Raw genomic sequence first — 12,911 nt, 5'->3', positions numbered from 1 at the left:
CCTCTGAGGGCAGGGCCTGGTTCACACCCACTTCTGAATGCCTCAGTCCCTGCTTCACAGTGTTCTGAAAGCACATGGGCTCTGGCTTCTCCACCCCTTGTGTGACCTTGGGCAAGTCACTTAGCTTCTCTGAGCGCCGGGTTCCCCAGCTGTAACCACGATTGCAGATACTCTTTATTCTGAGCACTGTCTGGCTGTCTGCTGAGCACTCCACTTCCATCATCTCCCAAATCCTTAAAACCTCCCTGCAAGAAGGTGTGACTCTTGTCCTCCCCAGATGACAAATGAGGAGCTTGGAGAGAAACTGGCCATGGTCCCTCAGCGGGCCAGAGGTGGGGCTGGAGCTCAAGATCCGGTCATTGCTTCCCATGTTCTTGGCTATGTCACCCGATTCCCACCGTCCCAGGGCCCAACCCCTTGCAAACAGACCCTCAGACACAGGGTCTCAACAAGGAGCGGGGTGAATGACTGGAGCAGGAGGAAGGACAGAAGGAGAAGGAGGCTCCCAGGTCCGAGAGGGTCCAGTCCATTTTTCCGTGAGGCCTGGAAAAACGGGAGGGTGCCAGGCATTCCACATCCACCTGGGGTGGGGGTAGCCTCCACCTGAGGCTGGGTTGCCCACCGGCTGCCCACTGGCTGGACCGGCTGCCTGAAGCACCATCTTGAGAGCATTAGGGGCTGCTGTTAACAGCTGTTTTCTGTTACGTGTTATTTGTTAGTCTAATGAAAGGAGGTGCACTGGCTTTCAAGACCTTGGCGTTCTGCGGGGTTTTATATGGGAGGCCCGAGCAGAGCTCTGGCGGCGAGAGAGGCCGCGAGGCCCCTGCCAGGCGCGCCCGCCCGGCGGCTCCCGCTTTGATTCCGAGGTTTGCAGCCATCCGCGTGGTAATTCCAGCTCTGGTTAAATGTCATTTTTAATAACGCCATCTCTGGCGTGTAAACGTCTGCGCCCACGGCAAGAGGGGAGGCCAGCGAGGGGGAGACCAGCAGTGGGGGAGGACAGACAGGGAGGCGGGGGTGGGGGCAGGAGGACAAAGTCTGGGGCAAGGCAGCTGCCCCCTAGGGGCAGTGGATCCCCATCCCCAAGGGAGCCCTTTGAGGGGAGCCCATGGAGGAGGGAGGGTAGCAGGGGGCAGGAGGGGCTGGGAGGATGCCAGGAGGGGGCTTGTCCAGTGGCTCCAGCTCAGCAGGGGGGCTTTTGACTGCCCCCCCCACACCCTGACCCTGGCCACCGAAGCTAGAGGGGGTCAGGATGCTGGTGAGGAAGAGACAGGAATTGTCCCTATCACATCACCCCTGCATTCCAATCCCCTGGGCTGCCTTGGGCTGGTACTCAGTAGGTGCTCAATGGATGCTGGTGGATGGTCAAGAGCAAATACTTCCTCCTAGACCCGGCGGTGCAGCTTCGGCACAAAATCCAGTCCCTGGGGATGCTGGGGCTCAGCCTCAGTGCAGCCCCCTCCCTCTCCTGTATACCAGGTACTTCCGAGCCCTTCCAGGTCCAGAGCCAGCCTTACACATCCTGCGGCAGCTCTGCCCAGCCTCTCCACCCCCTCGAGAGGACGGCTTTCCACCGGGTAAACTGAGGAGGGTGATGGAGGTAGAGTCAGCTCTGGAGGAAGCACACAGCAAGGTGCAAGAATCACTAGGCAGGGGTGCTATCGAATGCAGATGCACAGGCCCAGGCTCCGAGTCCCATCCGGTGGGTCAGGGTGGGGCCTAGGAACACGCACCAGCTCCCTGCGTGATTCTAACATAGTGACTCCTGGGACCACACGAAATATGCCTGTAAACAAATATCCAACCTTCTTTTGCAGATGGGGACATGGAGGCTCAGACTAGTGACAGGGTGTGTCTCAAGCTATAGAGCTGGGCGAGGTGAGGCCGGAACCCCATGTCCTGACTCCTAGGCTGGGGCCCCCCTCACTGCCTCTTGGGCAGCAGAGTTACGGGAGGTCACCTGCCCTCACCTCGTCAAATCTCAAGCAACTGAGGTGTTTGCTCAGCTCTGAGGGGAGGGTCCCTCTGTGGAGGTTTCCAGGCCTCACAGCCTGGGCCTCCTTCTCTGTCACTGTCTCACTCCCAAGCCTTCTCCAAAGACCGTGAGTTTTGCAGCTCGCAGCCTGTTGCCCGGTCTCCAATTCTACAGGCCTCAGCTCCTTGGCTGCTCCATGACCCGTCGCCCCATTCACTCCTAGCCCTTCCCACCACCCCCAAACCGGAAGGTCCAGGCTGCCCATCCCACGCACAGAAAAGCAGAATCGATCACAGAGATAAACCAAAATAATATCTTCCAGGGCCTGCTTCATTTTTAGGACACAAGAAAAGATATCATTAGCCATCAAGGGCCCCATGTGGACCCATCCTGTCATCTTGGTGGCCCCCCCAGAGCCTGGCTGGGCACAAACAGCTTCCGTGATGTGGAAGGCAGGGCGGTTGGAGCCGGGCTCAGGGCAGCGAGAGCAACTGGGGACCCAGTGCTTTCTGGGTCTCCTAACAACCTTTACTTCCAGGACTTGGTGTGATTCCGTGGCTCCAGGGTGCTGGCCACAGCAGGGTGTCCCGGCACGCCCATGCTCCTTGCTTGGGAGGGTCAGCCGTGGCCAGCTCTGCCTCTCCCAGGCTGGGGATGCTCTGCCACCTGCCCCGCTGCCCGTGGCACCTCCCTACCTGCCAGATGCTAACCACCGGGCGCCCCATCTCTTCGTCTGTTCAGTGTGAGAGCCAGCGAGGTAACTTCCCCAACCTCCCTCTGTCTAAACAGGAAGCTCCCACAGCTCTCTCCTACTCACCACCTCGCAAAAGGCACTTAACCCTTGGCCCATACGGATGCAGATGCGTCTGCCTATCTACTCTCCAGCCGCTGTGACCGCCCTGACCACTAACAGCCAGGGCTCCACCAGGAGGCCAGGCTGGAGCCTTCATGATGGCAGGGGGGTGTGCCTGTTGTGTGTGTGTGTGTGTGTGTGTGTGGCATGGGGGGTGTGGGTCTGTGTGTGTCTTTGTGTCTGGGAGTCCGGGAAAGCCAGACCATGTGGTTCCCAAATGCCAGCCTAGGACAAAGTTTTCACTGACAAAATGAGAAAAATAGGGGAAACGAGTGAGCTTTTTGTGAAGCTAAATGAAGTCAACTTTGGGAACCTTTGTTTGTTTGTTTAGTTTTTTTTATTTTTTCGAGACAGGGTCTTGTTCTGTTGCCCAGGCTGGAGTGCAGTGGTGTGCAGCTGACTGCAGCCTCGAACTCCTGGGCTCAAGGGATCCACCTGTCTCAGCATCCCGAGTAGCTGGGGCTACAAGTGCATACTACCATGCCCAGCTAATTGTTTTTAATTTTTATTATTTGTAGAGACAAGGTCTTGCTACATTGCTCAAGCTGGTCTTGAACTTTTGGTTTTTTTTTTTTTTTTTTTTTTTTTTTTGAGGCGGAGTCTCGCTCTGTCGCCCGGACTGGAGTGCAGTGGCCGGATCTCAGCTCACTGCAAGCTCCGCCTCCCGGGTTTACGCCATTCTCCTGCCTCAGCCTCCCGAGTAGCTGGGACTACAGGCGCCCACCACCTCGCCCGGCTAGTTTTTGTATTTTTAGTAGAGACGGGGTTTCACCGTGTTAGCCAGGATGGTCTCGATCTCCTGACCTCGTGATCCGCCCATCTCGGCCTCCCAAAGTGCTGGGATTACAGGCTTGAGCCACCGCGCCCGGCCTGAACTTTTGGTCTTAAGTAATCCTCCGGCCTCAGCCTCCCAAAGTGCTAGGATTACAGGCCTGAGCCACCTTGTCCAGCCAAGAACCTTTCTTTACTCAGAGATGAAGATACTAAAAGGTTCTTTCTTGGATGAAAGGGTGGGGACATAAGGCCTGCAAGTAAATGGCTTTTCTTGGCAAACCTTTAACACTGTCCACTGTCTGCCAGTTCCTCTCAGTTACTGGGAATTTTACTGGACTTGAAAACTGGACTTCTGGGAACCACAGGCCAGCAGTGGAACTCAAGGATTGACACATTATAGGTGTTCGTAAAATGACTGTAGAATGAATGAGTGAATGAATGACCAAGTGCGGGAGCTGGGGATGGAGGGGGAAGGGAACCTGTCCTATTGCTGTTCCACAGAGACAGGGACCCTCCACAGCTCTCGTGCATCCGGGCAGCTGGAGACAGGTGAAGGAGGCCATTCCAGTTGTTTCTGGGCAGGAGGGGAAGGGCATCCCCCCTACACTCCCACTTCAAACACCCCAGCCCCGGGCAGTCCCCACTCTCCAGGCCTGACCCATCTCCCTCACGCCTGAGACGTGGCCCAGGCCAGGTTGCTGGAAATATTGAGGAGAACCCCAGCCAACCCCGGGCCACCCCACGACCCCCTGAATGCAGCCCGCGCCTGCCTGGCGGTGGACATCCCCAGTCAGGCCACCCCAGCATTCCTGGGAGCCAGGGGCAGCTTCGGGCAGTGGTGGTGATCAGGGGCTTTGGACCAGGAAGGCCAGGCTGGACTCTTACAGGAATAGGAACAGTGACCTTGACTTCTCCGAGCCTCAGTTTCCCTCTTCATAAAATGGGGATAATCACAGGACCTTCTTCACACGGCTCGCAGGAGGACAACTCCAGTGAGGCCTGTGACACCCCAGCTGACACGCAGAGCACACGGCTGCTGTGCCCATGAGGCTTCCCGGTCACTCTCACCACGTCCCCTCATGCCTTTCTTCAGCCCCACCATGGCCACCCACTTCTGCTCCACTGGCGCAGCCTCTGGCCCAGGTTGGCACATTGCTGTAGGGTGTGTTCAGGAAGGCACTGGGTCACCTTAAATCACCCCCAAGGTCCCCTTCCACCCTGGGTGAGCCACTGTCCTTTAGGATCTAGGAAACCATGGAAGTGCCCCAAGTTCTGCCACGTCCAGCCTGACCCCACATCCTTGCCCAGGACAGGCCACCCCAAACCTTCCTTCCTGCCCCTACCCACTCAGAAACGCCTAACATATGCACAGGTCCGTCCCAGAGCCCTGTTCTGTGCCGCCCCTCTGGGCCTGTCCCTCCCACCTGCTTTAGTCCCCAACTAGCCTCAGCCAGAATCTCCCCAACAGCCAGGCGGGCTCCCCTTCCCTGATTCCTCCAGCCCAAGGACTGTGCAGGAGAGGGAAGCCTGGACTTGCGATCCAAAACCAAATCCCTCCCCCGCTTTCACAGCTGTGAGGCCTCAGGCAGGTTGTTTTGCCTCTCTGGGCCTCCAAAATATAGGGATGACATCAGCAGTCTCTCCAGACTCACAGGCCCTCAGTGAGCATTTCCAGGAGCTGCGGTGGAGACACTTTACTGAGCAGATACTACGAACTAGGCATGGTACCCAGGACCCTCATCCACTCAGGGCTCACCACACCCTATGAGGGATACCACAGCCTTCGTTCTTATCCCACCGATGGCAACACTGACTTTCAGGGTTCTTTCCAGGCGTCAAGGGTGGTGTGTAAGCCGACACTGTCACTACTGCTCCAAGCTACTTTTCTGGAGTTTTCTGGGAGGGGACAGTGGTGGCTCCAGCCTGTTGAGCTTCTGCCCACAGAGAAGGGCAAGCTGGTCTAAGCCTCCTGTGCCAGGCCCCCAAGCTCCACCCAGATGATCTACTGGACAGAGGAGCAAGACGTCCTGGAACCACGAACAATTAACCAACCCTCCCTGGCGAAAAGGAGGCCGAGATGCAGGCCACTGTCCCGCCCCAGCCACGCTGGGGAGGCCCAGCAGCTCCCAAACGGAAAGCCCCCTGGACACTCAGCCTCTCGCTCACTCCTCCTCCCTCCCTGCTCCCGGGCTCCTGCTGAGACATGGTCACCTGCCTGAGGGTCCAGGCACCAGGCCCAGCTCAGACCCAGGCTCAGAGACCCCACATCCTGGGGAGACATGCCCATCATGGAGTTCCTAAGCCTGAGTCAAATCATCCTTTGTCGGGAGGGTCCCCCAACCCTTGTATGCCATCTCCCATTGTTCAGGTGGTGAACGAGGCACACAGAGGGGACATGACACCCCCAGGGTCACACACGGAGAGGACGGCAAAAGCAAGGACCCCAACTGGAGCATCCCAGCCCCCCAACCAGTGCTCACTGACTGCACGACTCCCCTTGTCCCAGGAAATAGAGAAAGGGGAAGCAAGGGGAGAGGGGAGGGGAAGAAAAGCAAGCTGTCTTTCAAAGGCTGCCCTTTGGCTCTTCCTCCGAAGCCTGGCTCTGGTCTTGCCCTGTTTCAGCATCAGTTACAGGGAGGCCAGTTAAAAACCGAAGTCAGCCATAGAAAACAGTATTATGGTCCCTTACGGTGGCTCACGCCTGTAATCCCAGCATTTTGGGAGGCCGAGGTGGGTGAATCACCTGAGGTCAGGAGTTCGAGACCAGCTTGGCCAACAGGGCGAAACCCTATCTCTACTAAAAATACAAAAATCAGGCTGGGCACGGTGGCTCACGCCTGTAATCCCAGCACTTTGGGAGGCCGAGTCCGGAGGATCAAGAGGTCAGGAGATCAAGACCATCCTGGCTAACAGAGTGAAACCCTGTCTCTACTAAAAATACAAAAAAATTAGCCAAGCATGGTGGCGGGCACCTGTAGTCCCAGCTACTCGGGAGGCTGAGGCAGGAGAATGGCGTGAACCGGGGAGGCGGAGGTTGCAGTGAGCCGACATCACGCCACTGCACTCTAGCCTGAACGACAGAGCAAGGCTCCATCTCAAAAAAATAAATAAATAAAAATAAAAATACAAAAATTAGCCAGGTATGGTGGCAGGCGCCTGCAATCCTAGCTACTTGGGAGGCTGAGGCAGGAGAATCACCCGAACCCAGGAGGTGGAGGTTGCAGTGAGCCAAGATCGCACCACTGCACTCCAGCCTGAGCGATGGAGCAAGACTAAGTCAAACAATTAAAAAGTAAAAAATTAAAGGTAGAACTACCATAGGATGTAGCCATTCCAATGCTGAGTAGATACCCCAAATCATTAAAAGCGGGGACTTGAACAGATAATTGTATACCCGTGTCTACAGCGGTGCTGTTCACAGTAGATGGGAACAACCCACATGTCTGTAGGCGGGTGAACGGGTACAATGTGGTCCGGTCCATCCGTACACTGGAATGTGAGTCAGGCTTCAGAAGGAAGGAGACTCTGATGCATGCTACATGGGTGAGCTCCGTAGATGTCACTTTAAGTGAAATAAGATGATCACAGAAGGGCAAATACTTATATACGAGATATATATATATATGTCCACTTATATACGAGATTCCTAGGGTAGTCACATCCACAGAGACAGGAAGCGGACTGCTGGGTGCCAGGGGCTGGGGGAGGGGGAATGCATGTTCAAGGGGGTGCAGTTTCAGTTTGGGAAGATGAGAAAGTTCTGGAGATGGATGGTGGTGGCGGGTGCACGACAATGTGAACGGACTTAATGCCACCGGACAACATTCTTGTAAACGGTGAAAATGGTCAATCTGATCTTAGGCATCTTTTACTGCAATAAAAAATAACTGAAGGTAGATCTGCCAGTCTCTTAACTCAGGGGTTAAGAGAGCCCTGGGGACCCCCACTACAAACCAGACTCACCCCTATTAACAGATGCACCGACAGCCCCCCGAGGGCGCCCACCTCACCCTGCCTTGCCCCGTGCCTTAGATGCAAGCACTTCATCTTCGCAAATCTATGGAAAGTGAATCCACGTGGGATCCCAAGGTTTCTCCTGCAGTGAATCCTGGGGTTTTCCAAAGCAGGTAGCAGCCCTGAGCGCTGGCTGCCCAGCCTTCCCGGGCCAGAGGCCTCACCCCTGCCCGGCTCTAGGGACTTTGTTTATTTTCCCAGTGTGTCCACGTCCCTGTTTCCGCCCTGCCCACAGGAGGGAATGCTTTAAAGAAAATCTCAGTTATTAATGTGGTTTCTTTTGTTGTAAGTCATTGCAAAGGCAGCAAACCAGGGTTTGTTTTCCTAACGTGCTTGGCATAGCTCAGCGCCTGGTGCAACCCTCAGCATTTGGCTGGGGAGGAAGGAACCCGCGACTCTGGTTTGTTCTGAGTCACTGTCAAAGCCACAGTCTTCCCGGCCATTTCTGGAGGGAGCCTCGTCTTAGAAAGTCACCGGCAGTGGCGGGCTTTATATACTGGTGGCTTTGTGCAAACAAAAAATTTTAAATTAAAAAAAAAGTTTGAGCCTGCTATCCCACATATTAATTCCTAACTCATTGGTGTCCCCCATTAACCCTCATTTTTCTTTCTTTTTTTTTTTTTTTTGAGACGGAGTCTCACTCTATTGCCCAGGCTGGAGTGCAGTGGTGCAATCTCAGCTCACTGCAACCTCTGCCGCCCAGGTTCAAGCAATTCTCCTGCCTTAGCCTCCCAAGTAGCTGGGATTATAGGCACCTGCCATGGCACCGGGCTAATTTTTGTAGTTTTAGTAGAGACGGAGTTTCACTATCTTGGCCAGGCTGATCTTGAACTCCTGACTTTGGGATCCAACTGCCTCAGCTCCCCAGAGTGCTGGGGTTACAGGCGTGAGCCACCATGCCTGGCTAACCGTTATTTTTCTTTTCTTTCTTTCTAATTTTTTTTGAGAATGAGTCTCGCTCTGTGGCCCAGGCTGGAGTACAGTGGTGCGACCTTGGCTCACTGCAAGCTCTGCCTCCCAGGATCATGCCTTTCTCTTGCCTCAGCTTCCCAAGTAGCTGGGACTACAGGTGCCCACCACCACGCCCGGCTAATTTTTTGTATTTTTAGTAGAGACAGGGTTTCACTGTGTTGGCCAGTATGGTCTCAATCTCCTGACTTCGTGATCCACCCATCTCGGCCTCCCAAAGTGTTGGGATTGCAAGTGTGAGCCACTGCACGCGCAGCCAAACCCTTATTTTTCTAATGGGACACTCTCTTTGGTGCAATCTCTTTCTTTTCTTTTCTTTCTTTTTTCTTTTTCTTTTTTTTAGATGCAGTCTCATTCTGTTGCCCAGGCTGGAGTGTGCAGTGGTGCAATCTTGGCTCACTGCAACCTCCACCTCCCAGGTTCAAGCGATTCTCCTGTCTCAGCTTCTCCAGTAGCTGAGATTACAGGCATGCACCACCACACCTGGCTAATTTTGTATTTTCAGTAGAGATGGGGTTTCACCATGTTAGCCAGACTGGTCTCAAACTCCTGACCTCTAGTGATCCACCCACCTCAGCCTCCAAAAGCACTGGGGTTACAGGTGTGAGCCACCACCACCGGCCAGACCAATTTTCTTTGGACCTGAAAACAACTCCAAGAGCCAGCGGAAAACCCACCTCCAAGCATGTCTGGATCCCTGGTGAGGGGCTGGGCTCTTCTTGTATGTCTGGGACTGGAGGATGATGCCGCAGCCCAAGACCCAGCCCACTGGCCTAGGGTCTGCAGTCCCCGCAATCCTAGCGAGGTTTGACTGCCCACTTTCTTTTTTTTTTTTTTTTTGAGACGGAGTCTCGCTCTGTCACCCAGGCTGGAATGCAGTGGCCGGATCTCAGCTCACTGCAAGCTCCGCCTCCCGGGTTCACGCCATTCTCCTGCCTCAGCCTCCCGAGCAGCTGGGACTACAGGCGCCCACCACCTTGCCCGGCTAATTTTTTTGTATTTTTTAGTAGAGACGGGGTTTCACTGTGTTAGCCAGGATGGTCTCGATCTCCTGACCTCGTGATCCGCCCGTCTGGGCCTCCCAAAGTGCTAGGATTACAGGCTTGAGCCACCGCGCCTGGCCTGGCTGCCCACTTTCAAAGGGTCCAGGATGGGGAAAGAGGGATCCCATCTCCCCCACCTTTGGAGCCTTCAGGACTTGGGAGTCCACAGCAAGTGGCAGTGGTGGGGTCGCCTGACCCAGAGGGATGAGTGGGAAACTGGCGCCTGCCCCGCAGTCCCCTCTCTCCACCTTCTGCCTGCAGACCCAGATCCAGACGACACCCCTGGTGGAGCCCAGGGACTCTCCCTGCCAGGGCTCCATCGTCCTCAGGGCAGAGCTAGGTAGCGTCCAAGACAGGGGCCAGCCCAAGAGTGCCTCCTGGAGCCTGGCTCAGATGCTATCCCACCTGATCCCACACCCAGTGTGTCCCAAGCATGCCTGAGTACTCCCAGTGTGCCCATGCCCCTTCTTAGGAGAAGGCCTGGAGGTCTCACGGGCTCTCCAGGAGGATGGCTAGCCCCAGGTGGCTAACCCACTGCACACCCAGCTGCCCAGAGGCTGCCAAGGGCCTTGTCTAGGCGCCCACATCCCCAGTTGACACTAGCCGTTCTGGGATCCCCGGGGAAACCCGCCACCGGAGACCTTCTACACTGTGTCCGGGAAAATCACGGCCTTCCCTGTCTGTCCCCACAGCAGGGGTAGGGCAGAAATGGGCATCCCGTCCCCTGGCCAGGACTGGAGTACAAGACACCCTTGGCCCCCTTCCTTCCCTCCTCACCCCTCTCTCCTCTCCTTTCCTTCATCTTCCTCTGTCTCTCCTCCCTCTCTCCCTCCTTTCCTTGTCTTCTCCCTTCCTTCTTTCCCTTCACCTTCAAGTTGTTCCTCCTTCTCTTCCCAACCCCTGGAGTCTCCCTTCGTCAGGGTAAAAGTGGGACCTCTCCTCTGTCCTGGGGTTGCAGGGCCAGCTGAGAGCCACTGAGGTCCTCAAATGACCTTGGGCCAGCAGGTCCATTCCCCCAGCACAAACCAGAGGGCACCTGTTTTCCTCCGGGCCAGAGTCGACATCTCCCTCCCCTTTTCCACTGGGGAGCTAAACCCCAACTCCTGGGAGGTCTGCTGGCTTCACACTCACCCCAGAGGGTGCAGCCAGCGGCCAGTCCACTGTGGCCGGTGAGTGGTGGCCACTGCCGTCAGGGAGCCAGTGGCTTCATCTCAGCCACAGGCTGACAGCAGCTGGGTGCACTCAGAAGGTGCCCCCTGAAAGGCAGGCGTGTCGCAGGCGTCCTCGTGGACGCACATGGTTTCAGACTAGGTTGCAGCCACCTCTGTTTTCCCTGTGCCTCCTGTCTCTGAAAAGCCGAGGAACGCAGCCACCAGCCTGGACACCCTGAGACCTGGAGGCTGGTGCGGGGAACAGGGTCCCCAGGAGCCGGTGGGAGGGCTGCTGGAATCAGGCCAGGGACCCAGAGCCCCCAGCAGGCCGGCCCATCCCCAGAGCTAGGGGACGGCCCATCCCCAGAGCCAGGGGACAGGGGCCTGGTTTCAGATCACCCGGCCCCCATCCTCAGTATGTGTTGAGCTGCCAGGACTTCGGTCCTCCCCTCCCCCGCTGAACCGTCCAGGGCTGGGGCCTTTGCTTTTTCTCCATCCTCCCCTGTCCCTCCCCTTCTTACCAAGGGCTCAGGACCCTGCCATCCTATGTCACTTTTTGAAAAAGGCCACTTGGGTGGGTTGTTTGTTTTTAAAGCTCCTTCCTGATGACCTTTGACCTCCGCAGGGGAAGAGAGGCCTGGCTGGGCCGTTCCACCGAGGCAGCTGCTCCCGGGGCAAACTGGAGGGTGGGGGTAGGCAGGCACCCTCGCCCCCCAAAGAGCCCGACTTAAGACCGAGGAGGAGCTGGGGCGGCGCTCGCTTGTGCCGGAGGGGGCGGGTTTGAAACCCCAACGTGCAGCTCAGCGGCTTTGCCCGACTCAGGTCGCGGTTTCCCTAGTTGTAACGCGGCAGCAGCCACACCCACTTTCCAGGCTGTTGGGGAGCCGAGCACTGGGGAGCGAAGGCAGCGCACTTCCCTGTGGGGACGCACCCCAAGACCCGAAGAGGGTCCCCCTCCCCCAGCCCCAAGTGCTGGTCAATCGCCGCCCACCGTCACTTACACGCGCCCCCGGAGGTCCCGCCGCCAACCACGCGCCCTGCATCTTCGCCCGTCCCGCGCCGGCTCCCCGGGCCCCGCGCCCCGGCCCCACCGCCCCAGCCCCACCGCCCCGGTCCCTGGTCCGCCGCACTCACCGTCCTGCGGCGCCGCCTCGCTGCCGCTGCTGCCCCCGGACGGCTCCCGTGCTGCACCCTCCCGCGCCTCGGCCCTGGCCCCGGGGCGTGCCGCCAACCGCCCGGCCGCCGCCACCTCCTCCAGGTCCAGGAGGTGGCTCACCGAGAAGTTCTTGCGCGCCTGGGCGCAGTCGCCCGGCCCCAGCGCGGGTGGCGGCGGCGGCGGCTGCGGCCCCGGGCCCAGCACCGGCTTGTCCAGGGTGAAGGCGGCGGCCGCGCTGTCCATGCCCGCGAGCGGCCCCGGGGGGGCCGGCGGGGGTCTAGGGCGCGGGTCCCAGGAAGCGTCGCGGGCGCGGGTCGGAGCGAGCGCCCCGGCCGCCCCGCGCTCTGCCCAGCTCCCGCCGCCTCCTGGCTCCGCGGCCCGCCCGGCGCTGACGTCGGGGAAACAAAGTTTCCGCCCTCCCCTTCTTAGCCACGGCCGCTGGCTCGGGAGCCACTGGTGCACGCGCTGCGCCGGCCACACGCCCCTTCTTGAAGCAAACCTCGCCCTCCGTGCTCTCCTCCGCCCCTCCTCCCCGCGCGCCTCGCCCGCCCCCACCCCGGCTGCTGGCGCTGGGGGCGGGGAAGGGGTGTCCTCCCTTCACCCTCCCCACCCACTTTTTAGGGAGTGGGAGGTTCCGTGTTTTGTCATTTTCCATCCCCTAAGTGTCTGGGAGGTGATGGCAGAGGGATTCCCCCCTCCCTTTACAATCGCCTCCACAGGTGGAGGGGGTGGCCCAGAGACAACGGGGAAGAGCCCCAACTCCCAGCTCCAGCCTCACTCCCCCCAGCGCCCCCAACAACGGCCCCGCCCGCCCGCACTGGCCAAGAGAGCTCTGTGCACTCCACCCGCCCCAAGGCTGTCTCTCTCAGCAAGCAGCGCATCCTCAGGCTCCTGGGGTGTACGCGACGTCCCCCCGCACCCCGCCTCTCCCCCGCTGCTCCCTGACAGGTCCCCCCACACACCCACACAACCGGTG

General features: G+C 58.1%; 1 protein-coding gene across 1 annotated transcript in view; it reads right to left on the bottom strand.

Annotated features, from left to right (window-relative positions):
- PRRX2 (paired related homeobox 2) overlaps positions 1-12,424 on the bottom strand; it is a 57,728-nt gene extending 45,304 nt beyond the window's left edge. Inside the window, exon 1 of the mRNA XM_033193662.1 lies at positions 11,914-12,424. Within this exon, the coding sequence (XP_033049553.1) occupies positions 11,914-12,178 (265 nt within the window). The 5' untranslated portion in view covers positions 12,179-12,424. The remainder of the gene's footprint in view (positions 1-11,913) is intronic.
- Between the last annotated feature and the right edge of the window lie 487 nt (positions 12,425-12,911).

The sequence above is a fragment of the Trachypithecus francoisi genome, unplaced genomic scaffold (genome assembly GCF_009764315.1).
Source record: "Trachypithecus francoisi isolate TF-2019V2 unplaced genomic scaffold, Tfra_2.0 Contig01585, whole genome shotgun sequence".
Classification (NCBI taxonomy): domain Eukaryota; kingdom Metazoa; phylum Chordata; class Mammalia; order Primates; family Cercopithecidae; genus Trachypithecus; species Trachypithecus francoisi.
This window is presented reverse-complemented; position numbering and strand designations above follow the sequence as displayed.